This window comes from Tursiops truncatus, chromosome 15, assembly GCF_011762595.2.
Source record: "Tursiops truncatus isolate mTurTru1 chromosome 15, mTurTru1.mat.Y, whole genome shotgun sequence".
NCBI lineage: Eukaryota > Metazoa > Chordata > Mammalia > Artiodactyla > Delphinidae > Tursiops > Tursiops truncatus.
Genome location: NC_047048.1, coordinates 73836321 through 73863072, shown reverse-complemented (window position 1 = coordinate 73863072; position 26752 = coordinate 73836321). Strand labels below are relative to the sequence as shown.

Genomic DNA, 26752 nt, shown 5'->3' with positions numbered 1-26752 from the left:
CTGATCAATCAAAGATCCTGCTGCCGTGGGCTTTGGTTAGACGAGGTTTCTCTATACATTTGGACAGCGTGGTGCTACTGCTGTTTGGGGTTTGATTTCCCAAAAGCCTGGGGGGCAGGGGCTCCCGGGGTGACCCCCTGGGCTGTCGGGAGCGGTACTGCTTTACCTTATGGCTGCTTTTGCTTGCTGCAGGATCATCAAAGTCCCCGATCGTCCAGAGGCTCTGTGCTTCCAGATCCGTGGAGCTGCCCCGCCGTACGTCTATGCTGTGGGGAGAGGTGAGCGGGAGCCTAAGAGGTGGAGAGGGGAGCTTTGGGAGATGGGTTTGTGTGTGTGTGGAAGGAGTTCAGAGGCCCCCAAACCATTACCTCCAGGCCTGTGCTTCTTAGTGCACCATTAGCACTTACCTTCTTTGCCTGAAGCCAAGGCTTGCAAACTCTTGTGGAGGGGGGGTCAGGCAGTTACAAATGGGCAACTAAAATGAAGGCACTAGGGAGTGGCGAGGACTATGGCAAAGTGAGAAAAATACATGTTCAATCGAAAAGGGGCAGTTTTTCTTCAGCTGAAGCTCATTATTGCCAGGCAGGAATGTGGACCTCCTCCGGCCATATTTGTTTTTTTTTTTTTTTAAAGAAACCAGAAATAGGAATTTGGCCACACTTCTGTGGCCAGATAGATCCAGGCCATAGGCCAGCAGTTTGAGACCTCTGATTTCTTATTGCCTTCTCTTGTGTGCTGTTTAAGAGGTTACTCTGTCCAGGAGATGAAACCAGATTGACCTGAGATATAGGATTCCCAGCCCTCTTTGCATCTGAGGGCCCCGTTTTTAAAGTTGAAACATTCATTGCCCACTCTTGTGGTCATAGTTGTACTTTTAATATGTATTGATCGAAAATGCATGTCACGATAGAAAGCTATGGAGAATTTGTTAATATCTTCAAGTAGGTTTTAATTTTATTTATCCCTAAAGCAGTGGTTCTCAACTGGGGGCAGTTTCACTCTCCAGAGACATCTGACAATGTCTGGAGACATCTTTGGTTGTTATAACTTGGGGTGCGGGTGCTACTGGCATCTCATGGGTAGAGACCAGGGATGGTGCTGGACATCCTCCAGTGCCCAGGACAGCTCCCCACAGCAGAGAATTATGCAGCCCAGAATGTCAGTAGTGTTGAGGTGAGAAACCCTGCCTTAGAGCAGAATAGGTGTGTATAGGCAAACTAGGCAAAAATAGTAAGACAGCTGACATTTCTTGAGTCCTTACTAAGAGCTAGGTACGGGGCTAAATGTTTAACATGTTTCAACTCACCGAATCTCTCAAGAACCCTATGAGTAGATATTATTAGTGTCTTCATTTTACAGACGAGGCAGCCAAGGCACAGAGAGATTATGGAACTTGCCTGAGGTCCCACAGTTGGTCAATGACAGAGCCAGAATTTGAACCCGGGCTCCTGGGGTCCAGGCCTGTACTTGTCCGCATCACACCACGCAGGCCTGATTTTTTTCCTGTGTACAAAGCTTGACATTCACTTGCATTTCTAGACCCTTCATATTAACCACACAAAACCCTGGGGTCTAAGCCCTGCAGTTTGGGAGTTGTGGTATAGCTGAGAAAACATGCCCTTAGAGTTTGGTAGACCTGGGTTCAAAACCTGCCTTATCCTAGGCACGTGACCTTGAGAGAGTCACTTTGCCTCTCCGAGCCTCTGTCTCCCTGTCTGCAAAACGGGGCTGATCCCGGCCCCAGTATCATGGGTTGTAGTTGGACTTTAAAGGAGATGAAGCTCTAGAGTGAAACGTTTCTGGATTCAAGTCCATTCTCCCTTGCTGCATGACCTTGGGCTAGCTGCTGCTTCTCTGAACCTCAGTCTCTTCTTCTGCAAAATGGGAATGCCAGTCCCTGTCCTGCCCACTGGCATGGGGTGGAGAGTGGCTGCAGGGTGCGGGGAATGGAGGTGGCGTTTGGGGGAGTTGGGGTGGTGGGTGGGGTGGGTGACAGGTTCATCTGGTTACTTGCCCTTGCCTGGCACTGCCCCAGGCTCTCTTCGCCTGGCATCCAGCCTCGAGCACTCTTGTTCCCCTTAGGCTCTGAGGCCGTGGCCGCAGGCCTCTGTGCCGGCCAGTGCATTCTGAAGGTCAATGGCAACAACGTGATGAACGATGGAGCCCCAGAGGTCCTGGAGCACTTCCAGGCTTTCCGGAGCCACCGAGAAGAGGCCCTGGTGAGCCCCCCAGCAGCTAAGGGGATGGGGAAGCCCTGCTCATTGGCGTAGGGGCTGAGGACCACGTTCCCTTCTCTGGGGAAAAGCCTGAAGGCACCACAGCATTTTGGGTGGGGTGGGGTGGGGTGGGGCTGCCTACCTGGCAGAGCTGAGCTGGGCTTGGGCTCTAGGACCTCTCTGCTTCCTAAACCTCATGGCCTTGGTTTTCATAGCTGTGAAACGGGTGTGATAAGACCCTCTTTTCTTACCACATGGGCACGTCGGGCAAATAATCACGTCAGTGGTAAAAAATTGATGTTATACTTGGGTTGGGGACCAGAGTTCTGTGGAGGGTGATCCTAATTCATTGGTTCATTTAATAAGTGTTTATTGAGCACCTGCTGTGTGCCTGGCATGTCTCGAGGCCCTGGGGCCACGGGAGAGACAAGGTTTCTGCTCCCATGGAGCTGACTTACATTTCCTAAGGCTCCTCCTTCCCTGGCTTCTGTGTGGAGCATAGACTATAGACAGTGAGGGCTGAATGTGACTGCAGGTCCCTCAGGAAGGTTCCAGAGTGAAGTCTGGGAATGCTCTCTGAAGGTGGTGTTGCCGACAGGCTAAAAGCCTGAGCTTTGGAATTAGGGAACAGTGTGCACCTCGGCCCCTTCCCTTCCTCCCTGGGCTCCTGGCGTCGTGGCCGCCCCTCTTACTCTGCTCCCTGCACAGGGCCTGTACCAGTGGGTCTACCACACCCACGAGGATGCCCAGGAGGCCCGGGAGGCCCCCAGCGAGGACCCTAGTGGCGAGGGGGCCCGAGAGGAAGACCAGTCCAACTCAGGTAACAGGACAGGTGGGCCGTGTGACGGAGGTGCCAGTAGGGACTGGGTCCTCCTCTGTGTGCACAGCCCTCCCGATCCCATCCAGTCCATCTCGACGCCATGGGTTCTGTGTTAGTCTCTGACTGCTGCCGTAACAAAGTACCGCAAACCTGGTGGTGTAAAACAACACACACTGGGGGCTTCCCTGGTGGCGCAGTGGTTGAGGGTCCGCCTGCCGATGCAGGGGACGCGGGTTCCTGCACCGGTCCGGGAAGATTCCACATGCCGCGGAGCGGCTGGGCCCGTGAGCCATGGCCGCTGAGCCTGTGCGTCCGGAGCCTGTGCTCCGCAGCGGGAGAGGCCACAACAGTGAGAGGCCCGCGTACCGCAAAAAAAAACACAACCAAACAACACACATTTATTATGTTACAGTTCTGGAGGTCTGGAGTCCGAAGTGAGACTCACCAGCCTATAGTCAGGGTGTCAGCAGGGCTGCTTCCTTTCTGTGGCTTTATGGGAGAATCCATTCACTTGCCTGTTTCAGGTTCTAGAAGCTTGGCTCGTGGCCCCCTTCCTCCATCTTCAGAGCCAGCAGTGTTGGCCTGCGTCCTTCTCACACTGCCACCTCCCTAATTCTAACTCTCCTGACTCCATCTTCCCCATTTAAGAACCCTTGTGATTACACTGGGTTCACCTGGATCACCTGGAATAATCTTACTGTAAAGTCAGCTGATTAGCAACTCTATTTCCAGCTGCAACCCCAATTCCTCCTTGCCGGGTAACATAGCGTACGCACAGGGCCCAGGGATGGGATGTGGGTATTTTTTAGGGGTTGTTATTCTTTTTCTTTTAATATTTTGTTGCAGTGTTTGTTTTGTTTTATAAATTTATTTATTTTATTTTTGGCTGCGTTGGGTCTTCATTGCTGCGCGCGGGCTTTCTCTAGTTGCAGCGAGTGGGGGCTACTCTTTGTCGCAGTGCGCGGGCTTCTCATTGCGGTGGCTTCTCTTGTTGCGGAGCGTGGGCTCTAGGCACGCGGGCTTCAGTAGTTGTGGCTCGTGGACTCCAGAGTGCAGGCTCAGTAGTTGTGGTACACGGACTTAGTTGCTCCACAGCATGTGGGATCTTCCTGGACCAGGGCTCGAACCCATGTCCCCTGCATTGGCAGGCAGATTCTTAACCACTGCGCCACCAGGGAAGCCCCAGGGGCTGTTATTCTGTCCACCACGGGCTCCCATGTTTTTCTCTCTGCCCAGCCTCAGCCCTGGACCCCCAGACCTGTCATTCTACCTGACATCCCCGGATGTCTAACAGGCATCATGGCCAAAATTGAACTCCTGAACTTCCTCTGAAGCTTGTTCCTCCCCTCAGGGTCCCCTCTCCATCCTTCCAGATTCTTAGGCCCCAAACTCAGAGTTCTCCCTGACTGTTCTTTCTCCTGTATCCTGCCACCTTGCTTCCAGCATCCAGGCTCATTGCCTGTACCTTCCCCTTGCAACCAGAATCACCACCTCCATTGCTGCCTGGTCCGAGCCACCATCATTTCTCACCAGGACTATTGTAATGGCCTGCTCACTCTTCTCCCTGCCCTGCCTTACCTCTCCTCCTATAGGCTAGTCTCAAAAAATAGAACAGAACCTTCCAGTGGCTTCCACCCTATGCAGGGCAAAGACCAAGTCCTTGTCATGGTTTTCCAGGCCCAGCCTTGCTTCCCAGCCTCACCTCTCATCACTTTCCCACTTGCCCTCACTGCTCCATCCACTCCAGCCTCTTGTTCTTAAATACCAAATGGACTCCTGCCCCAGGGCCTTTGCACTTGCAGTTCCCTCCGCCTGGAATGCTCTTCCCCTGAGTACTTCTTACCCATGCTCCTCACCTCACTCAGCTCTCTGCTCAAATGTCACCTCCTCAGAGAGGCCACCTTGAGTGCTGTAATTAAATAAGCCCTTTCTGTCCCTCAGTGTCTCCTTATCCTGCTTTATTTTCTTCACCATGTGCATTACTTGACATATATCATACAGTTATTTATTGCTTTTCTCTGTTTTCCCCACTAGCGTAAGCTCCCCGAAGGCAGGGATTTTGTTTGTTTCATTCCTTGCTGGATGCTCCGAGCCTTGAACTGTGCCTGGCGCGTCGTAGGCGCTGAGTGAATACTTGTAGTTTGAATAATAGCCCCTCCTCTCCGGTTGCTTCTCTGGACTCTGCCCTGTACTTCTGCTGGGCTGGGGGTGGGGGCAGATGCCGTGGGTAGACCAGGGGCTTGGGTGCCTCTGTGTCCAACAGCTCTGGGCTCCTGACTGGTGACTTTGGGGTCAGAAAAGAACCAGGGTTTATGGGGTTGGCTGGGGAGCTATCCTGCACTGCTGAAACACCCACAGCCTGGCAGAGGGGTCCTAAAGGGGACAGGCTGATGGGGAGGGGGGAGAGGCCAGCTGGCAGGTGTGAGCTCAGTTTGTGCCCCTCTGAGAGGAATGGGCTGTGGGCCTCCTTCCTCAACACGTGGGCGACCCCTGATGATGACCGTAAACCACGCTGAGAGGAGTTGGCGGTTTCTACTCTTCTGTTCAACAAGTAGAAGCACCTACTATGTGCCAGGTTCTGTTCTAGGAGCTGGGAGACACGAGTGAGCAAGGCAGACAGGGTCCCTGCCCTCAGGACACGGATGTGAGGGGAGCCAGACAGTGAACAACAGAACAAAAAACCTGACAAGTGGTGACACAGTATGAGGGTGAGGGGAGAAGGAGTGATGGGGTGTGTGTTGAGAGGTCCTCTTTGGAGCTGGTGGGGAGGAAGGCAGTTCACGCCAATAAAGTGTCTACTTTCTCCTTAGATACATCACTGCCTAGCTGTGTGGCTCTGAGGAGTCACAGCCTCTCTGGGCCCATATTAATCAGGACTGAAACTGAGCTACATAAAAACATTGGCTCAGCAAACTAAGATGTCTGAGTAGGGTCAGCAAGCTTCAGTTCTCGCTCAGTCCAGCACTTTATATAGTGAAGAGGCTCTTGCTTTTTCTCCAGTTCTCAGCTCTGCTCCCTCTGTGTTGGTTTCCCTCTTACATGCTGTTTTTCCCACCTGGTGGCTCTAGTGACTTGGGATCCAGTTGAAAAAGAGAATGTCTCCTTCTCTTTGCAGATGCAACAGAAGTGCCAGACTTTACTCTCATTGACTCAGCTTGGGTCACGTGCTCACTCCTGAACCAATCACTATGAACAGAGGAAATCAAACTTGCTGATTGGCCAGGCCTTTGCCTCTGGGGGAGGGTGTGGTTGGGGGGAGCCCTTTTCTGAGTCACATAGACTGAGAAAGGGGCTCAAGGGTAGATTCCTAGAAGGACAATCTTCTAGAACAAGAGGTGAACGATAGCGGGCTGGCAAAAATGAACAGAGCTGCAGCACTTTAGTCCCCCCATCCGTCCAACACAAGCCATCTGCGGTGCTGGGTCAGGAGGCTGGCTTGGTGTGGGGTGGTGCCCCCTCCTCAGGGCTGCCTGTCCCTCTGGCTTCCAGCCTTCCCCCTGCTGTCCCTGGGTCCCCAGCTGAGCCTGCACGAGGACAGCCCTGTGGTCAGCCTGACGGTGGACAACGTGCACCTGGAGCATGGCGTGGTGTACGAGTACGTGAGCACAGCGGGCATCAAGTGTCACGTGCTGGAGAAGATCGTGGAGCCCCGTGGCTGCTTCGGCCTCACTGCCAAGGTCTTGCTGGGTGCTGCCCTGCCCTGGGGGGTGGGGCAGCCTGATTCCCATGTCCTCAGAGTTAGCCTGGAGCCCTGCATCCTAGTTCCTCCCCCTCCACTCGGTAGCTGTGGGGCTTAGGAGACTGACTTGTTATCTCTTAGCCTCAGTTTACTCATCTGCTAAATGGGCCAGTAATAGAGCTGACCTCACACACGTATTATGAGGCATATAGTAGTCACCCCAGATAAACCCATTAAGACCCTCCCAGGTGCACAGCGAGTGCTCAGTAGCTGTTAATATTTCTGCAGATCCTTGAGGCCTTTGCCACCGATGACAGTGTCTTTGTGCAGAACTGTGGGCGGCTTATGGCCCTGAGCAACAACATAAGGACCATGTCCCACTATGAGTTCCGCAACATCTGTGACACCAAGCTGGAGAGCATCGGCCAGAGGATCGCCTTGTACCAGGAGGTGCCTGCACCCTACAGGGTCTCAACTTGGGGTATTTTGGTTGTAAAAGTCAAAACCCAACCCAATTTAGCTTAAACAAACAGGAGAATTTATTGGTTTATATTACTGAAGCGTCCAGAGGTGAGCTTCAGGCATGGTTGTATCCAGGCACTCAAACATCACACTATTACAAGAACAGGGCCTCTCTCTTTCTCTTGACTTTATTCTTCTGTCTTGGCTTTGCTCTCAGGCAGTTCCTTTTCATGTGGTGACAACATGGCCCCCAATGGCTCTAGCCTTAGCAACCCCAGTAGAAAAGGAACTCGAAGAGAGCTTTTGTTGACTTGGCTTGGGTCCCTTGCCTAGGCCTGTACCAGTCTCTGCAAGGATGGGGAGGTAGCCTTACCTGAACCTCACGGACTGTGGGTCAGGGAGAGATGTTCCTCAAGGACAGCTCAGGTAAAATGGAGAAATGAACGTGGGTAGGTACTTGGAGGCCTCACATTTCTCCAGGCCTTCCCTGAAATCTGGGTCCAGTAAAAGGCACTGCAAGGGAATTTACTTTTCCATTTGGAGCTATTGACATTTTGTCCAATTTTGGATTGTCTGACCTAGGCCAGGATAAAGCGGGTACTGGTGGTGGGCCAGGATTTCCAGACCCCTGTATCACGACTCCACGTCCCCCACCTTTCTCAGTTTGCAGCTCAGCTAAAGAGCAGGGTCAGCCCGCCCTTCAAACAAGCACCCCTGGAACCCCATCCGCTGTGTGGCCTGGACTTTTGCCCCACCAATTGCCACGTCAACCTCATGGAAGTGTCCTACCCCAAGACTACTCCCTCGGTTGGCAGGTCCTTCAGCATCCGCTTTGGTCGCAAACCCTCCCTCATCGGCCTTGACCCAGAGCAAGGTAACTGTGTGTGTCTGTCAAAAACTGTGTCCAGATCTCACACTACAGATACTTAAACAGAAGTATGTCTGAAGGCCAGCAGTCCAGAGCTGGATTGATAGCTCCACGGTCATCAGGGATCCAGGCTCCTTCTATCTTTCTGTGCCACCATCTCTAGATGTTGCTTTTATCCTGAAGGATGCCTCATGGTATATAGAATGGCTGCTGGAGGACCAGCCATCATGTCTACATTCCAGGCAGGAAAAAGATCACAGTAGTTAAAAGTATATTAGCACCAAACCGAAACTTTCTTACTGAAGTAATTCAATGTATTAAAAGAATATTTAAAAGAGAAATATTTCTCATTCATTGGGATCCTTAAAATGAATTTGTATACCTCTGTCTAAGGGGCTTGTGGGTGTCTGGGGGCTGTTTCCAAGTGAACTCTCCCTCCCTCCACTGTAGGTCACCTGAACCCCATGTCCTACACCCAACACTGCATCACCACCATGGCTGCCCCATCCTGGAAGTGCCTACCTGCTGCGGATGGGGACCCCCAAAGCCAGGGTCCCAACGACAGCAGCTTTGGGTCAGCCAATGGAACCCTTGGCCAGGAGCACCGGGGTTTGAGCTTCCTACTCAAGCAGGAGGACCGTGAGATCCAGGATGCCTACCTGCAGCTCTTTATCAGACTGGATGTGGCCCTGAAGGAGATGAAGCAATATGTTACCCAGATCAACAGGTGAGCCCTGGGCCCAGGAGAGAATGGCCCGAGTGTCAGGGTCAGGATTTCTCAACATCAGCGGCATCAACATTTTGGGTAGGATCATTCTTCGGAGTTGGGAGCTGTCCTGTACATTATAGGCTATTAGTGGTATCCCTGCCTTCTACCCACTAGATGCCAGTAGCACCCCCTGCCCCAGTTGTGACAATCACACGTCTTCAGACATTGTCAAATGCCCTCTGGGGGGCAAAATCACCCCGATTGAGAACCACTGATCTAATGAAAGGACGGATGTAGACAGAATCATCAGTAGAAGCTAAAACTATTTGTTGAGAGGTTTGGGGGGAACTTTATCATTTTAATGTTGCAGAAAGAGAGACGGCTAGACGTGATGTCCCTTTTGGTGCGAAGCAGCAGGACACACGCACCGCATCACCTACAAAACGTTCTTGCAGCACAGGTCGCACCATTCTCTGATCAAAGTTCTAGGTCTCACTACTCAGCTGGAGGACTGGGTTTTAAGGGAGGATGAAATGCCACCTCAGGGACGCAGTTGGCTAAATTCAGAGGGTGGGTGATTCTAGATGACAAATGACCCAGTTTCTTTAACAAATAAATGATTGGAGGGGAAGCAGGTACAGGGAGGCGGGGGAGGAGGAACTGTTAGGGAAGAGACTTGAGAGACACATCAACCGAATACAGTGTCTGGACCTGGTTCGGGTTCTGTTTCTAACATACCATCTGTGAGAAGACACTTTGGGGAGCATCAGGGATCCCGTGGTCTGGGAACTAGATGGTATTAGGGAATGATTGATTTAGTTAGGTGTGGTAACAGTGACTGGTTATGTTTACAACAGTGTTTCTCAGCCTCAGTACGGTTGACATTTTGGGCCCGATAATTCTTTGTTGTGGGATACTTAGTGGCATTCCTGGCCTCTACTCCTTGGATGCCAGTAGCTAGCCCACCCCTCCCTGCCCTGCTTCAGTTGTGACAACTAAAAATGTCTCTGGACGTTGCTAAATGTTTGTGCCTGAGGGAACTTGCTAAATTGCTAACCGTTTCCTGGAGTGGGAGAGTGGGGGACAGAAAGCACCCTCAGTTGAGAACCGTTGCTTTAAAAATAAATCCTTATGTGCTAGAGACACATATGGAAGTGTTTATAGGAGAAATTATATGATATCTTAGGTTTGTTTTAAACACTCCAGAAAAAGAAAAAGCAACAGGAAAGATGGAGGAAAGAAAAGTGGATCCTGAGTTGCCACTGTTGAAGCTGGCAGCTGGTTACCTGGGGTCCATCATACTGGTCCCTCTCCTTTTGTGTATGATAGAAATTGTCAATGAGAATAGGAAAAATAATGTAGGGTCTGGAGGCAGGAGGCCTGGGTTTGATCCTGGCCCTGCCACTTATTAGCTGTGTGACCTTAGGCAAGTCACTTAACCTCTCTGAGCCTTGATGGTCTCACCTGTTAAAATGGGGCTAATCATAATACTGACCTCATTGAGATGTAGTAGGATTATATCAGCCAGGGTTTACTGATCACTTACAAGGCACCAGACACTCTTCTAAGCACTTTACATATTTTAACTCCCTTAATCTTTACAGCAGCTTAGGACATAGATAGTGATATTACTCCAGATGAGGAAACTGAGTCTCAGAGAGGTTTAATAATTAGCTTTAGGTCTCTGAACTAGGAATTGGTAGCATTGGGATTTGAACCTGGGGTCTGTCTGTCTTAAAAACCTATAGTCTTAACAATTATACTCTATGCCAGGGATTGACACACTAGGGCCTATGGGCCAAATCCAGCCCACTGCTTTTTTTAAAGAAAATAAAGGTTTATTGGAACACAGCCGTGCCCATTTCTTTACATGTTGTCTGTGGTGCTGTCACAGTACAGCAGCAGAGTTGAGTGTATGGTTGTAACTGAGACCATATGGCCCTTATAGGCCACGTTTCCCAGTTGCCTTCTTTTCTCTGGAGCCTGTGTGTAGCTTGGCTGTGAAATAAAGAGTATCCATATGTCACGCCCCCTACAGGAGGGACAATGGATTCACATCTGCAAAGTTGCTGGTGGGATTTTCTTATTTATTTATTTATTTATTTATGGCTGCGTTGGGTCTTCGTTGCTGTGCGCGGGCTTTCTCTAGTTGTGGGCAGCGGAGGCTACTCTTCGTTGCGGTGCGCAGGCTTCTCATTGCGGTGGCTTCTCTTGTTAGAGAGCACGGGCTCTAGGCACGCGGGCTTCAGTAGTCGTGTCATAAGGGCTCAGTGGTTGTGGCTCGCGGGCTCTAGAGCGCAGGCTCGGTAGTTGTGGCGCACGGGCTTAGTTGCTCCGCGGTATGTGGGATTTTCCCGGGCCAGGGATGGAACCCACGTCCCCTGCATTGGCAGGCGGATTCTTAACCACTGCGCCACCAGGGAAGCCCTGCTGGTGGGATTTTCAGGGAAGGGCCACAGAGCATTTGATGGTTCCCTCTGCTTAGGATCAAAGGTGAGGCCTGAGCTTCCCTGGTGGCGCAGTGGTTGAGAGTCCGCCTGCCGATGCAGGGGACACGGGTTCGTGCCCCAGTCCAGGAAGATCCCACGTGCCGCGGAGCGGCTGGGCCCGTGAGCCATGGCCGCTGAGCCTGCGCGTCCGGAGCCTGTGCTCCGCAGCGGGAGAGGCCACGACAGTGAGAGGCCCGCATACCACAAAAAAAAAAAAAAAAAGGTGAGGCCTGAGGTCAGGGCCTTGTCTGGGGCCTCCGTGGAGGCAAGTGGAGCCACGGGCCTCTGCCTTTAAGTTCAAAGTCCTTGCTCCTGCAGGCTGCTGTCCACCATCACGGAGCCCACCTCGGGTGGGTCCTGCGATCCGCCCTTGGCCGAGGAGGCCTCATCCCCCCAGCTGGTCAGCGAAGAGACCGAGATGGACAGGACCGACCACGGGGGCAGCAAGAAAGTGTGCTTCAAGGTGTCAGAGGACGATCAGGAGGACTCGGGCCATGACACCATGAGCTACCGGGACTCCTACAGGTGGGGGCAAGCGGGGCTCTCGTGGGGTTTGCTGTGAATGGCCAGTGGCACAGTTGAGGCCTCCGCTGTGGGAAAGTCAGAATCAGAGGGCATTTCCCAGGAAGCAGTGGGACGGGGCGCTGTCGCCTAGCCATGTGGTCCTGGGAGGTTAGGCCGTGCCCCACAGCACACCCCAGATGCCCCCTTCGGCTCCCCGTCCCCTGGTGGACACCACCCATCCTTTCTGCCTTGGTTCCACTCCGCACACGTTGTAGGAATGTGGTCCAAGGAAAAGTCAATATCTGCAGTGTGTTTTAAAATCAACGTTAAGACCTCTGGTTTCTGCAACAAACACTATTTTTACTTGATCCAGGGAGTAAGACCATTTTTTCCCCTGCTGACTCAGAGGATCTGAATTGTTTTCTCCTGGTTAAGTTAATTATTAACAAGATCAGGGAAGTTTGAATTAGTGGGTTAAATAGACTGAAACCCCAATTTCCTGTAATAAACCATAGAGTGAGTGAATGGAATTCCTTACCACAAATAAACAAGCACCATAGCCTCCAGTGAAAGGTTACATAACATCTGACCATTGTGGTTAAAGCAGAGTCTTGGAGGGCACTTCAGTTGTTCGTGGGCAAAATACAGAACTGATAGAATTTGGCAAGAAAGGCTTTGGTCCCCATCCTTCCAGCTTTTATATCCTTTCAGTCTTCAAGGGACCAGATTGGTCGGTGTTTCTTGGTGTCTGTATTACGAAATGGTCTGGCTGACTGGGTACCGTGTGTTCCTGGAGCCTCTTGTCCACAGACCAAGATCTCTCCATCTCTCTGGGTTTCCATCCTGACATTTTTGGGTCCTCCGATTTTTCCTTTAATTGTCAGAAAGGTGAAGGAAAGAATTTCAGGGTTGTGGTTTTTAATTCCCCATGCCTTCTGACTTCCTGGGATACAAGCCAAGCAAACACAGTCCTTGTTCTTAGGAGGTTTCTAGCCAGGCTGGGGAGACAAAATATGGAACCATGTGGCCAAGTGTGGTGAATGCAGGTGTGTCCAGGGACAAGGCTGTCCCACGAAGACAGTGACAGGAGTTACACCCAAACGAAAATGATTCATTATCCACCTACCACTTCTGTACTGAGGCCTGGAAATGTTTCCCCAGCGTCAGACCTAGAAAACGCACCAGGACAACCCTGCCCGTCTATGGCTCTGGCGCTTGGCCCACAGTGCCTTCTCTGGGCCAATCGTCCACCCAAGGGTTTTGTCTACACTCCAGAAAGTGGGTTCGGGTGCTGGGACCAGAGGCTGTGAGTGGGAGGGTGACTCATGCCTTCGTCTCTGCTGCTTTGCAGTGAGTGTAACAGTAATCGGGACTCCGTCCTGTCTTACACCAGCGTGAGAAGTAACAGCTCCTACCTGGGCAGCGACGAGATGGGGTCTGGTGAGTGCAGAGGCTCGTGCTCCAGGAGAGGGGTCCCCCAGCGCGATTCTGTTTTGTTTATTTTGTTATGCTTCACTCCATGTTATATTGTCTTCTATTACTTTGCATGGTGTGGTAGTGGTTTTCCTTCAGTCCTTTAGCAAACATTTATTGCACACCAGTTATGTGCTGGGACCACGGCAGTGAATGAAAAGACAAAGATCCCGGCCCTCACGTTCTCCGTGAACGCCACGGACACGGGACAAATAAAAACATACACGATGCAGTTACATGTTGTGGTGAGGGCTCCAACGTTACTAAAATAGGGCGACCTGATGGTTTCCGTGAATGATGCATGCGCAAACCAAAAATTCAAATGACACAGGAAAGTTCAAAAGAAGTATGTGGAAATAAGTCAGAATCTCAACCTCTCCCCCAGAAATGACTATTGATTATATTTGGGGATTGCTGGTGAACATGTATTTCTGCACAGATGTGGAGAAATGTGGGTGGACGGCTGGAGGGACAGACAGACATAAATAAGATTTTATAAATTAGATTCTATGTTACTTGGAATTTTTACTGAAAGACTGAAATTCGTTTTTATTTTAGTTTTATTGATTTCAGCCTTTAAAAATTTTATTTTGTGAATAAGACAGACATCCACATGGTTCATAATTCAAAAGGCATGAGAGGGTGGGTAGTGACAAACCTCCCTCCCACCCTTGTTACCCGGCCTCCCGGTTCCCAAGCTCCCGCTGTCACTACTGCCCTACGTGTCCTTCCAGAGGCAGTATCTGTGCATAAGAATTTAATTTAATTATACTTCAGTTTAACAGAAGAAAGAGAAGCTCACGTAAAGTCAGAGACATTTCTGAACTTTAGGTAAATATTTCATCACATAAGATATTCAGCTGCAAAAACTATCCCTGGGGAGGTTTTAGGAAGGCACTCACATGTGGCAGCTGATTTAAATGCAATGGCTGGGGGATGAATCAGGAGACTGGGATCCAGTTCCTTATATCTGACTTTCTGTCTCCTCGTCTGCAGAGTGAAAACTAATAACATTGACTTACAATTGCGTAATGTTTTAGTTCCTGTTGCCCATTTTGCAGATGAAGAAACCGAGGTGCAGAGAGGTCAAGTGGCTTGTGCAGTGTCACACAGCCAGGACCTGGGTCTATCAGACTCCAAGTCCACTGTGGGTTTTGGAGCTCTGTAGCTACATTGCTTTCTTGAGAAAGAGGCTGGGAAGGTGTGAGATGGGGCAGGAATAGTTGATGGCTGTGGTTTCTTCCTTCTGCAAGGGGACGAGCTGCCCTGTGACATGAGGATCCCGTCGGACAAGCAGGACAAGCTTCATGGCTGCCTGGAGCACCTCTTTAACCAGGTAGGACGTTTGTCCCAACCCCGGCCTGACCTTGAGTTCTTCCCATCACCCCTGGTAAGAACCCATAAGCCAGGAGCCGGGGCAGGGGCTATGAGTAATGGGTCCCTGCAACTTGGAGGGCCCTGTGGGCCAAACTAACCCAGAGCTTCCCGCCACCCAGGTGGACTCCATCCATGCACTCCTCAAGGGGCCAGTCATGAGCAGAGCTTTTGAAGAGACCAGGCATTTCCCCATGGACCACAGCTTACAAGGTGAGCAGAGAAGAGTCCCCAGGCAGGGCGAGGGATGACATCCAGCATCCGTCAGGGAGACGGGCTGCAATGGGTGACGTGTGCTGGACAGGTGTCAGGCCACCTGGGCCACGTTCTCCGCTTTGCCCCTCACCTGTTGAATGGCCGTGGGTCAGTCCAGGGGCAGTCAGCAGATCCAGCCCATGGCCTGTTTTCGTACAGACTGTGAGCTCAGAATGACCTTTCATTAATAATGGATTGTTAAAACGGAACGAAAGAAAGAAAGAATATGTGACAGAGACTGAATGCCCTGCAAAGCCTAAATCAGTTCCTATCTGACTCTTCACAGAAAAAGTGTGTGGACCGCTGGGCTGGTCCCTGAGCCTTTCTGGGCCTCCGTCTGCCTGTTTATAACATGAGGGGAAGGACTGGAGCACGATTTGCCAAACCTCAGACACCCCACCCACAGCCCCTTCATCGTTTTAGACATATTCATAGAATCTGCCAACATCTTTACATTTTTTAAACCATATTCATTTGCTGCCCATATTATTGATAGATCAAACTGTCTCCCTTTAAAAAATTCAGTTTTGAAAGGACCTTATTTAACTCCCCGTAAATGGAAAACCAGTATAAACTGTCATAAAATAATGATAAATCCAATGGAAACAGCAACAAAAAATGTCATTGTACTGTAGTTAGGCACTGTTGCCTGCCCAGAACTCTTTGTTCCTTATTCCTGAGGGGGATTAGTGAGTTAAAGAAGTGTTAAGGACTTACCAGCACCAAACTGAGACCTTCTTCTTGAAATGATTGAAAGAAAAAGATTGACTTTTATGTCCCTCTATTTACTTCTCCTCCCATTTACCCATCCACCCACCTATTTAATCTCTCCACCCATCTGTCCATCCATCCATCCATCCATCATCCATCCATCCATTCATCTATCCATCCATCCATCCACCCATCCACCCATCCACCTACCCACTCATCCACCCATCTGTCTACTCCATGCATCCATGCATTCATACATCCAGTAAATAATTTCCAAGAACCAGCTTGTGTCAGGCCTTGTGCTGGGCCCTGGGGCCCATTAGATGAAAGTGACACTGCCTCTGACCTCAAGGAGCTTCCAGTAGAGTTCAGGAGATAGGAAAAGAAACAGGCAGTTGCTCCTAAGTGAGGGTCAGAAGTGGTGAGAAGTTGGGGTGCCCTAGCTCAGCTCTCCCTCCTGCTGTCTCAGGATCATCTCTTCCTGGGATGGACCTTAGGAAGAAGAAATGTCAAACTCAGAGGAAACAAAACCACACATATCTCAGAAACCTGGGACTTTGTAGCAGGGAAGAGGCCAAAGGAGCAGGGACCTGTGTTTGCTTGTCTGGGGCCAGGTTCAAGTCCCTTTTCTGTCACTACCCTGCTGTGTGACTTGAGGCAAGTCACTTTTCCACTCTGTGCCTGGACTTCCTCCTCTGTGTAGGGAAAAGGTTACGCTAGGTTACAACTGACGTGCCAGCTCGATTGGTTGTGGCTGTGAGGAGGTAGTACCCGAGAATCCTTCCGTGACTACATCCAGGCTTAGGAGACAAGCATGCCCTGATTGATTTGTGATGTCTGCATTGGATTTGTTGTACCTGTGAGGAGTCGCGGCCTCAGACGAGCGGGAAGGAGTGCTGAGATTGATCAGCAATGTCTGCCATGAGTGTGATACTATGAATTCGTAGCACACTTACCATGTATTTGCCTTCCATGGACCAGATAGTACCCTAGAGTCCTGCCAGCATCCTTGACCTAAGATTCTGAGCTTTGGAATCTAGTGATGGTACAGAGGCCTTCGTGCCACCATTTTCCAAAGCTATCTAATTGTCCCTTTCCTGCCCTCATGTCACTTTCTGCCCCAGAGTTCAAACAGAAAGAGGAGTGTACAATTCGTGGCCGCAGCTTGATCCAGATCAGCATCCAGGAGGACCCCTGGAACCTCCCCAATTCCATCAAGACCCTGGTGGACAACATTCAGAGATACGTGGAAGGTCAGCTGGGCAGGGAAGGCTGTGATGTGGAGGTTTTGTGGCCTTTGGTTCTTGATGTGCAACGTGGAAGGATCAGGAATGGGTCCATCTCCGTGCCCCATGTCTCTCCAGGCCCAGGGAGAGGATAGGAAGAGAGAGTGTCCCTTTCTCAGCTGTGTCCTGCCCTGGGCAAGGCCCTGGGACAGTACACACTTGATCAAGGAACTGCTGATTTGGGGTGCCTGGGGCTTCCTTGCAGAGTCAGGAGGCTAAGAAGGCTGAACTTGTTGCTTCTCAGCTTCCAAAATTGTGGATGTAGTTCAGTTCCTTTTGTTTATTAACCAGGTTACAAGTTGGGGGGTGGGTGGGTCCTGATCAGACTTGGGCCGCCAGGTAATTTTTGATGCCACAGCATTAAACACGGTGAACCTGCTGCCAGCATTTCTAATCCGAGACCCCACTTGGCTGGAGATGAGTGGTGGCCACCCTCTTTAGGTGGGGGAGGGGCGCCTCCCAGTCCACACGGATCCCACCATGGCCTGTGGCCTGGGGTCTGCTTCATGCACCTTATGTTACCTGCCTGGCCCTTGGCAGCATTTGAGCCTGGGACTCCTGGGTTAGAAGGATCCCAGGCCAGGGAGACATCTGACCAGGACAGCAGGAGGTGCTTGGCCCCAGGGTCATGACCCCAGGAACAGCACCCTCTGACTTGGAAGTCTGTGTTGGCCCTGAACTGTCCTGTCTTCCAAAACTGTGACTGGTGAAGAGCATGGACTCCAGAGCCAGATGGCCGGTGCTCGAACCCCAGCTCTCCCACTTACTGGCTGTGCGACCTTAGCAAGTTCCTTGACTTCTCTGTGCTCCAGTCTCTTCATGTGTAAAATGGGTTCATAGTGTTGTTGTGAGGGATAAACGAGTCGGTACAAACAAGGCACTTAGTACAGTGCCTGGCACACAGTAAGTCCTCAGTAAGCATTTGCTGGTGTTATTACCACACCCTGCCCTGCATCTTAGTGCCTCCCGAGGACAGAATGTATCACAAGAGGGCAAATCCAGGGGCCTTTCAGATTTTTCTTTTAAGCCCCTTCTGGGCCCAAGAGCCTTTATTTGACGGAAAGAGACCAGGGTGTTAGGCCTGTGTCTGGAAGGTCTGGGCTTTGTCTACCCGTGGGCAGGGCTTGGCTGTGTAGGACGATGTGAATAAGTACCTGAGTACACGTGTGAGTGTACGTGGTCTGAGTGTGCTCCCACATGTACGTACACACGTGTGTCAGGGTGTGCCCACGCACAGGTACAAGGTGTGGGCTGGGGGCTCTGGCCCATTAGTTGGAGGGGCTGGTTTGAGTCTCTGTGTAGACAGTTGGGGTGCAGCTGACCGTTGGGGTTTCTAGAATCTGCTCAACATTCAGTCAGAGCTTGTTGAGCACGGCTCTGTGTGCCCAGAGCTTCGCTGCAAGAAGGGGTCAGGCATGTGGGCTGTGGGGAGGCCTGGCTCGACTTGCTGCTTCCGCTAACCCCTCTCAGCCCATCTCCTTCTCCTTCCAGATGGAAAGAACCAGCTTCTCCTGGCCTTGCTGAAATGCACAGGTGAGGGCTTCGAAGGGGCAGCTGTCTGTGATTTGCACACACCCAGGTGCATCTGGGAGAGGCTCCCCGGCAGCCAGTGCCCATGACCGCACCCCGGGGAAGGCCTCTTCCGCCGGCCAAGGTTGACTTTCCCCTGGTCGTCGGGGTCTGCACAGGGGGAGGTAACACCATGGCCTCTAGCCCCTCCAAGAACTACTCGGACCTCACGTCTTCCTCTTGTGTCTGGGGGACAAGTCTCAGGGCCCTGGAGCCAGGAGCACTGTCTCTTGCCACTTCCCAGGCCTGGGCTGATCTTGACGAGGACACAGGATAGAGCACCGACAATTAGGGAGGCTCTTTGCCGGTAGAGCCCTCAGCCCCAGCCTGGGGCTTCCTACCCCGAAGACAGTGGGGTGGAGGAGGGGCTGACGGGGGCCTAGGGGAATCTTGGAGGTGTTCTCTGTCCCTCCCTTCCTTCCAGAAATTCTCAGCCAAGGGGCAGCTAGAATGGGATCTGGGTCAAAATTGGTCACTGAAAACCCATTGGCGAGAGCCAGTCATCAAAAATAATCCCTTCCAGGGCTTCCCTGGTGGCGCAAGTGGTTGAGAGCCCGCCTGCCGATGCAGGAGACACGGGTTCGTGCCCTGGTCCGGGAAGATCCCACATGCCGCGGAGCGGCTGGGCCTGTGAGCCATGGCTGCCGAGCCTGCGCGTCCGGAGCCTGTGCTCCGCAATGGGAGAGGCCACAACAGTGACAGGCCCGCGTACCGCAAAAATAAAAACAAAAAACAAACAAACAAAAATAATCCCTTCCAGGGAATTCCCTGGTGGTCCGGTGGTTAGGACTCGGTGCTTTCACTGCTGGGGCCCGGGTTCGATCCCTGGTCAGGGAACTAAGATCCCGAAAGCTGCGTGGCACAGCCAAAAGAAAAGAAAAAAATCCCTTCCAGGATATTAGGACCCTGAATGACTGATTGCCCCAAATTGGCCAGTTCTGTAAATCACATCACAAGCAGGGGGCAAGGAAGTGGTGGTGGGGGATGATAAGAAGAAGGCATACTTCTCAAAAATAGAGAAAATGGTAAACTGCATTTCTTAAAACATGGAGCCGGCATCATCACTCTCAATCAATGCTGAGAAATTTCCTAATAAATGAACAGCTGAGGGTAAGGGTTTGGGGAAAGCCCTTGGAAAATCACAAGTTGTTTTGTTGTTTTACGTAGGCAGATGGGTCATTGGAGGGCCGAGTTTTTCCACGGATTGGCTTGGCTTTTGGAGAATTGAGTTTTATGGAGTTGCCTTTGGTGCCTGGGATGAATGAATTCTGTCTGCCAGTTGGCCCCGGATGGGTGGTCATGTTGGGGAGAGGAGGCTGGTCCCGGGCCCCGGGTTGTGGGGTACAGGCCTGCTGATGGCACAGGAGCCCCCTGCCCAGCGCGGCCCCATCCCCTCTGTCCACAGACACGGAGCTGCAGCTGCGGAGGGACAGCATCTTCTGCCAGGCACTGGTGGCTGCCGTGTGCACCTTCTCCGAGCAGCTGCTGGCGGCCCTGAGCTACCGCTACAACAACAATGGCGAGTACGAGGAGAGCAGCCGGGACGCCAGCCGCAAGTGGCTGGAGCAGGTGGCGGCCACTGGCGTCCTCCTGCACTGCCAGTCCCTGCTCTCGCCGGCTGCGGTGAGTGGGGGGCGGGGGAGGTCTTGCTCAGGCTGTCACTCACCCCGTTCATTTATTCAGCGGCTGTTTATCGAGCACCTACTATGTGTCACTGTTACAGGCACTGGGGACCCAGCAGTGGACAAAACAGAGAGTTCATTTACTCAGGGACCTTATACCCTGATTTTGGGGAGATAGACATAAACAACTACGGACCAGGGATGGTACAGACCAGTGGTTCTCACCAGGGCAGTTTTGCCTCCAGGGTACACTTGGCAAACTCTGGAGACATTTTTGGTTGTCACAACTGAGGGAAGAGGAAGTACTACTGGCATCTGGTGTGTAGAGGCCAGGGAGGCTGCTGAACCTCCTACAACACACAGAATGCTCACCCCCGTGCCCACCCCCCGGCAGAGAATTATCTGGCCCCAAGTGTCAGTAGTGCTGCAGTTGAGAAACCCTCATTTATAGTGTTAAGGGCTAAGGGGAAGGTCTGGGGTGGTGGCAGTTGAAAGTTTTGATAAGGCAGCCACTGAGGGCCTCAGTGAGAGGTGACATCTGACCTAAGAACCGAAGGAGGGGAGGGGGTGAGCCATGAGGACACTGGGGAGGAGCCCTCCAGGCAGAGAGAACAGCAGGTACAAAGGTCCTGAGGCAGGAGGATGCACGCAGTGTTTGAGATACAACGAGGTACCCAGTGCGGCTGGAATAGAGTGCGTGAGCCCGGGGAAGGTGGGGGAGGTGAGTCCTGAGAATTAACTGGGGTCTGACTGTTCGGGGTCTTGCAGGCTGTTGTAGGACTTTGGCTGTTACTCTGAGTGGGTGGCAGTCAGGGGAGGGTTTTGAGGAGAGGAGGGACAGGATCTGACTTTGATACTTAAAGGATCACCCAGGCTGCGGGGTGGGGCAGAGTGTAGAGGGGCAAGGGCAGAAACTGGGAGACCAGTGAGCAGGCTTTTGTGGTAATCCAGGTGAACTTTGTTGATGCAAATAGCACCTTGTTTAGTCCTTGCAGTGGCCCCCAGATAGGTCCTTTCACCACCCACTTTTTAAGGATGAGAACACTGAGGCCCAGGGAACCTGTGTGAACCTGGGAGTCTGACTCTAGACCTGGTTCCCCCAGACTGCCCTGCCTTCTCCACATCTCTTTTATCTCTGAGTGCCCTGTCCGTCCACTCGCAGGGCTCAGAATCAGGGTGGGTCCCTCTACCAGCTCCGGGAGGAGGCAGAGCCAATGACTCAGCATTTCAGGGTACTGGTACCCAGAGCCAATGCCCCCCCAGAAATCCAGCCGGCAGCAGTACTTGCTCTGTGCTGTTTGCCCCTCCACCCGTGTGCCCAGGCCTGAGCTCCCCACACCTTGCAGCCCTGAGCGTCCTAGACATTTTCCCAGGCCAGACAGGAAGCCACAGCTGCGGCGGTTTGGGAAAGAGTGGCCGTGGTGCGCCCTCTGCTGGCCGATATTGCAGACGGGTGCCTGCCTGGTGGGAGACACCCTCTCATTGGTTTCTGGAACTGAGCACCCAGCCCTCACTTTCTTCTTCTCTGATGAGGACACTGGGACCCAGTGTGTTAATTCAGCAGTTGCCAGGATATGCAGGCTCTGAGCTGGGTGCTGCATTGGAATGGTTCAGTGGGATTGGTGGGTTGACCCGGGTAAGAGGACCACCCAGCATGATAGAGCAGAGATGGGCTCTGACCTGGGAGGTGCAGGACAGGCCTGGAGCAAACACGATCTCACGTCCAGCCCCAGAGAGACCTGCGCAAGACCTCATGCCTGGTAGCGCCACAGCCTGGTGTGTCAACTAGAGTTGAATCACAGCATCTTGAAGTGAAACCTGGGGCAGGGGTGGCACCTGTGACGCCTCCACTCTGTCTTGCTCTTGCAGAAAGAGGAACGGACCATGTTGGAGGACATCTGGGTGACCCTGTCGGAGCTGGACAACGTCACCTTCTCCTTCAAGCAGCTGGACGAGAACTACGTGGCCAGTGAGTGATTCCTCCTACCCCCACCGTGAGAGTCGGGGTTCTGGAATGGAAGGGACTGCTCTGGGGTCACCCTGTCCCTCCCCCTGCCACCAGGCTAGCTGCCTAAAGTTGACCCAGGACCCAGTGCTTTCAAACCTCATGCTCCCAGCATACAGGGAAGGAGAAGGTCTCTTTTTTTTATAAACCCAGCCGTCTCCAAGAGCGCTTAAGAGGGAAAAACAGCCAGTACCGAGTTCTTATTAAAACTCCTAGAGATAACCTTCGGTGGGATGAAGACGTGTTAAGATTTTCTAAGAACTTACACCATAATTTTCTTCTTTCCTTTCTTTCTCCCTCCCTCCCACCCATCTTTCCACTCGCCTACCCACTCATCTACTCATTCATCTACTCATCCATCCACCCATCCATTTATCCATCCATCCATCACCCATCCACCCACACGCTCATCCATCTATCCACATACCCATAATTTCGAGCACATGATACGTGTCAGGCTCAGTTTTAGGTTATGGGCCATAGTGGAGAGATACACGGCCATGGTTTCTGCCCTCCTGGAGCTCACATTGCGGTCCAGTGGGTCTCAGCCCTGGCTGCCCTGGGATCGCCCAGGGAGCTTTTCAGATACTGATGCCTCAGTCCCAGCCCCAGCCCTGGTGATTTGGATTCAGCCTGTGGGGTGGATCCTGGGCCTTGGGATTCAAGATAAGCTTTCCAGGTGGCTTTGATGTATAGCCAGGACTGAGAATCCCTGCGCTCGGTTCTACAGCCATGGTTCTCTGAGTGTGATCCCTGGACCAGCGGCACCTGGAAGCTTGTTAGCCTCATTCTCAGGCCCCATCCCAGACCTGCTGAATCCCAAACCGGAAGCAGAGCCCAGAAATGTGTGTCAGCAAGCCCTCCCGGTGATTTGGAAGCATGCCAGTTTGAGAACCCCTGCTTTTCTTGTTGTTGTTTTTTATTATCACCTCCCTGAGGAGCTTGTTGAGACAATTTTTTCCTAATCACCCACACCCCCGTGAAATCTTTATATCATGGATATGCTATATCTCTGTTATGTACTATATGTATATATGTGCTTTACATATAAAAAGAGTTAAGTTTTTTTTTTTTTTTGCCTTTGCCCCCAAAACCAATTTTTACCTCCTTGGAGGTGATATCACCCTGTTAAGAATGTGTAAACTGGAGTCTAGAAGCACAGTGGGTTTCATTTCAGGTACCAATTGGAATTGGTTGGCAGTGCCTGTCTGTAGGCCAGCTTGGGCTCAGGGAGAATTATCCATCAATTAGTGATGTCTGCTATGGGTGCAGGATGGGGTGTTGGTGCCACCCCTGCCACAAGCTCTTTGCTGTGGGTGTAAATAAGATGCAGGTGCTGTGTGAGGGTAGCTTTTGCCAGGTAGAGGCCCTGGGCTACCAGGTGAGGGGTAGAAGGAGCATCGGTGAGGCTCTGAAGATAAACAGGGACAACTCCGCAGCTGGGCAGAATCAATGTCAGGTGTAAGAATTAAGCAGTAGAAACTGGGACCTGTCAAGGGAGGTGAAAAGGGAGGTCAGAGGTTGCTCCTCTGAGTAGTAGGGGGACGGGGCTATCTGAGGTGCCCCGAGACTGTGGGAGGGCAGGAAGGTCTGAAGCCGCGACTCTGGGGTGGGCAGACAGGGAGGTCCTGGGACATCACAGTGGCGACCTGAAGGAGGTCTGTAGCTGCCCTTGCAGAGGTGGGGCGGGGCCCCTCCGGCCTTGACGGTGAGCCCTCTGCCCCACCACGTCCCCCACCAGACACCAACGTCTTCTACCACATCGAGGGCAGCCGGCAGGCACTGAAGGTCATCTTCTACCTGGATAGCTATCACTTCTCCAAGCTGCCCTCCCGCCTGGAGAGCGGGGCCAGTCTAAGGCTGCACACCGTGCTCTTCACGAAAGGTGAGCCGCGGGGACGGGCTGAGTGGGGCCCACTGGGGATGGCCGTGCACACCGGGAGCCAAGCACCTGCCCTCGCTCTTCTTCCTTCACAGCTCTGGAGAACATGGAGGTGCCGCCTCCTCCAGGCAGCCAGACGGTGGAAGATTTGCAGCAGGAGATCAATGCCCAGTCCCTGGAGAAGGTTCAGCAGTATTACCGCAAACTCAGGTATCTGCATGGGCTACATGATGGAGGCAGGATTCTGAACACTGTCACGGGGAGTGAGCATTAGCGTGTAAGGCACCGGACGGGCCCCCAATGCGGGGGCGGGCAATGCCCTTTCTTGAGCATCTACTGTGCGCCAAGCCCTCTGCCTACACGAGCTCATCAGATTCTCCCAGCAGTCACTGGCAGCCATTCTAACCCACTTTGAAGATGAGGAAACTGATGTCCAGAGAGCACACCCAGCTTGCCCAAGTCACGCAGCTAGGCTGGGTCTGCCTGGCTTCAAAGCAGGTCCTTCCATCTCGGGGGAGATGCCTGTTTCACTCTGCATGGGGGTGGGAGCCGGGACAGGGGCCCTGGGGTTCTTGAGCCTGTGAGTGAGGGACATGACTCCAGAGCCTCGGCCCTGCTCAGGGGAGACCCCCAGAGAGAAGAAAGAGTAGGGGTCACATCCGCCAGGAGGAAGCCTGGCGCCCAAGGAGGCAGCTCCCACTACTGCTGCCCCCATCCCAGCCCGTTCCTACTTCTGCCTCACCTTCTCCCTCCACGAGGAAGGTGGGCTGAGAATTAGGAGATGGGGTTTCAGGGTGTGGTAAGGGCTTTACTATTTGGAAATGGGAGAATGATGCTTTCACATGCCTGTTCAGAGAAAATATCTACCTGTATTATTATAACTGGCATCTCTCTGGATCATTCGACGCCATCAATCTGTTCTGTGCCGTTCGCTGAATATTTTAAAAATTGCCACTGTGATCATTCATTCATCTCTTTCATTCAGCACCTGTCACTCAAGGCCTTCCATAGGCCAGGTTCTGTTCTGGGTGCTCACTTAGGAGTCAACAGTGACCAAACAAAGCCTGTTCTTCATGGAGGGTAGATTCTAGAGCTGCTGTGGTCTGGCCCACCCCCTGTTTTGTCAATAAAGTTTTATTAGCACACAGCCACGTTCATCTGTGTGTGTATCGTCTCTGGCTGCTTTTGTGTTGCAACAGCAGAGCTGAGTAGCATCTTCACAGAGACTGGTCTACACAGCCTAAAATATTTACTCTTTGGCCCTTTACAAAAAAAGTTGGCCGAGCGCTGTTCTAGAAGGGGAGATAAGCAATAACCCAGTAAACAGAGCAGTGTGACGTGTCAAGTGATGAGGGTGCTCAGAGGAGACACAGCAGGATGGGAGAGAGAGTGGGGTGTCAGTGCTGATTCTGACGGCCAGTCGGGGGGAGGTGGCATTTGAGGAGTGCCCGGGAGGCCCCTTCCTGCTTCCCCCAGGGCTGTTGGAGGAACAGGTGACTGTGGGTGTGGAGAGCTGTGCCAGCCGCTCTTAATGATTTGTTTCCTCCAGTTGTTGGAGGGCAAAGAGGCTGCGGCTGCAGTGGGGCAGGGGCTGGGAGGACGGTGGGCGTGGCGGCCCTACCCTCACCCCCGTCTTTCTCTCTCAGGGCATTTTACCTGGAACGGTCTAACCTGCCCACGGACGCCAGCACCACAGCGGTGAAGATAGACCAGGTGTGCCCTCCTTCCCCTCACCTGCCGTGGAGCTTGGGCAGGGCTGGGGGTTCGTGCGGTCAGACAGGGCCCAGGGTCACACCCCAGCCAGAATCCTGGCCGAGATGCCCCAGAGGCCTCTGCCGTCCCTCCTCCAGGAAGTCTTCTGTGATAACTCCTTCCCCATTCGAGAAATCCTGACATCTTCCCCACCTGCTTCAGAACTCCTTAGATGATGTATTCTCACTGGCACCCACTCACCTGTGCCTCTTGCATCTCCCTTGTTCATCACAGCATCTCTCTGAGGCTGGAGCCTCACACCAGATGCGGCCATGCAGTGCTCTTTTTGTGTGTTTCCAATTTGTTGCCAGCATTTAAAAGTCAAAAGATTTCCCGCAAAACGGAGGCTTCTAGTTTATCTTTAGCAGTGGGAATACCTGGCTGTCTGGGCCACATTCCTGCGTGTTGCACTCAGCCTTGCGGGGGCTGTGCCCCCCCCCGCCTACTGCTGCATGCTGCAGGCCTTTCCCCCTCTGCCCAGGTTCTATCAGGCCTCGATTTCTTTTTTTTTTAATTAATTAATTTATTTATTTGGCTGCATTGGGTCTTCGCTGCGGCACACGGGAGCTTCGTTGCAGCGCTTGTTGCGGCGCGCAGGCTTCTCTCTAGTTGTGGCGTGCGGGTTTTCTCTTCTCTCATTGTGGCGCGGGCTCCAGAGCGCGTGGGCTCTGTAGTTTGCGGCACGCGGGCTCCAGTTGAGGCGTGTGAGCTCAGTAGTCGTGGCGCGCAGGCTGAGTTGCCCTGCGGTGTGTGGGATCTTAGTTCCCCGACCAGGGATCGAACCCGCGTCCCCTGCATTGGAAGGCAGATTCTTTACCACTGGACCACCAGGGAAGTCCCTGTCAGGCCTTGATTTTGACAGTGGTTTTGGGGCTCCTGGCCTCGGACCGCGAGGCTGGGCTCCGAGAGAAGGGCTGGGCACAGCCCTTCGGGAGTTTGTATAATAGTCTGGCTGGCAGAGTCTTGAGCCGACACAGGAAGCACTGGCCAGTGTTCTGTGCCTGCACAGGCGACGCAGGAAAGGGGAGGTGGGGCAGAGCAGAAGGGAAGGCTGGTCCTGGGGAGGTGCTGCTATT

At 52.5% G+C, this 26752-nt stretch overlaps 1 protein-coding gene across 4 annotated transcripts in view; it reads left to right on the top strand.

The window, feature by feature from the left end:
• Positions 1–26752, top strand: part of PREX1 (phosphatidylinositol-3,4,5-trisphosphate dependent Rac exchange factor 1) — a 198068-nt gene that overhangs the window by 166319 nt on the left and 4997 nt on the right. For 3 of the 4 annotated variants that reach the window (XM_033839558.2, XM_073793081.1, XM_033839560.2), the window contains 18 exons: positions 193–278; positions 2083–2219; positions 2925–3036; positions 6526–6713; positions 7004–7165; positions 7841–8051; positions 8496–8772; positions 11562–11768; positions 13099–13187; positions 14474–14556; positions 14717–14807; positions 16685–16813; positions 18338–18379; positions 19821–20038; positions 21907–22006; positions 23784–23927; positions 24020–24134; positions 25571–25637. In XM_033839558.2, the coding sequence (XP_033695449.1) occupies positions 193–278; positions 2083–2219; positions 2925–3036; positions 6526–6713; positions 7004–7165; positions 7841–8051; positions 8496–8772; positions 11562–11768; positions 13099–13187; positions 14474–14556; positions 14717–14807; positions 16685–16813; positions 18338–18379; positions 19821–20038; positions 21907–22006; positions 23784–23927; positions 24020–24134; positions 25571–25637 (2458 nt within the window). The remainder of the gene's footprint in view (positions 1–192; positions 279–2082; positions 2220–2924; positions 3037–6525; positions 6714–7003; positions 7166–7840; positions 8052–8495; positions 8773–11561; positions 11769–13098; positions 13188–14473; positions 14557–14716; positions 14808–16684; positions 16814–18337; positions 18380–19820; positions 20039–21906; positions 22007–23783; positions 23928–24019; positions 24135–25570; positions 25638–26752) is intronic. The other variant, XM_033839559.2, reaches the window with a different exon arrangement.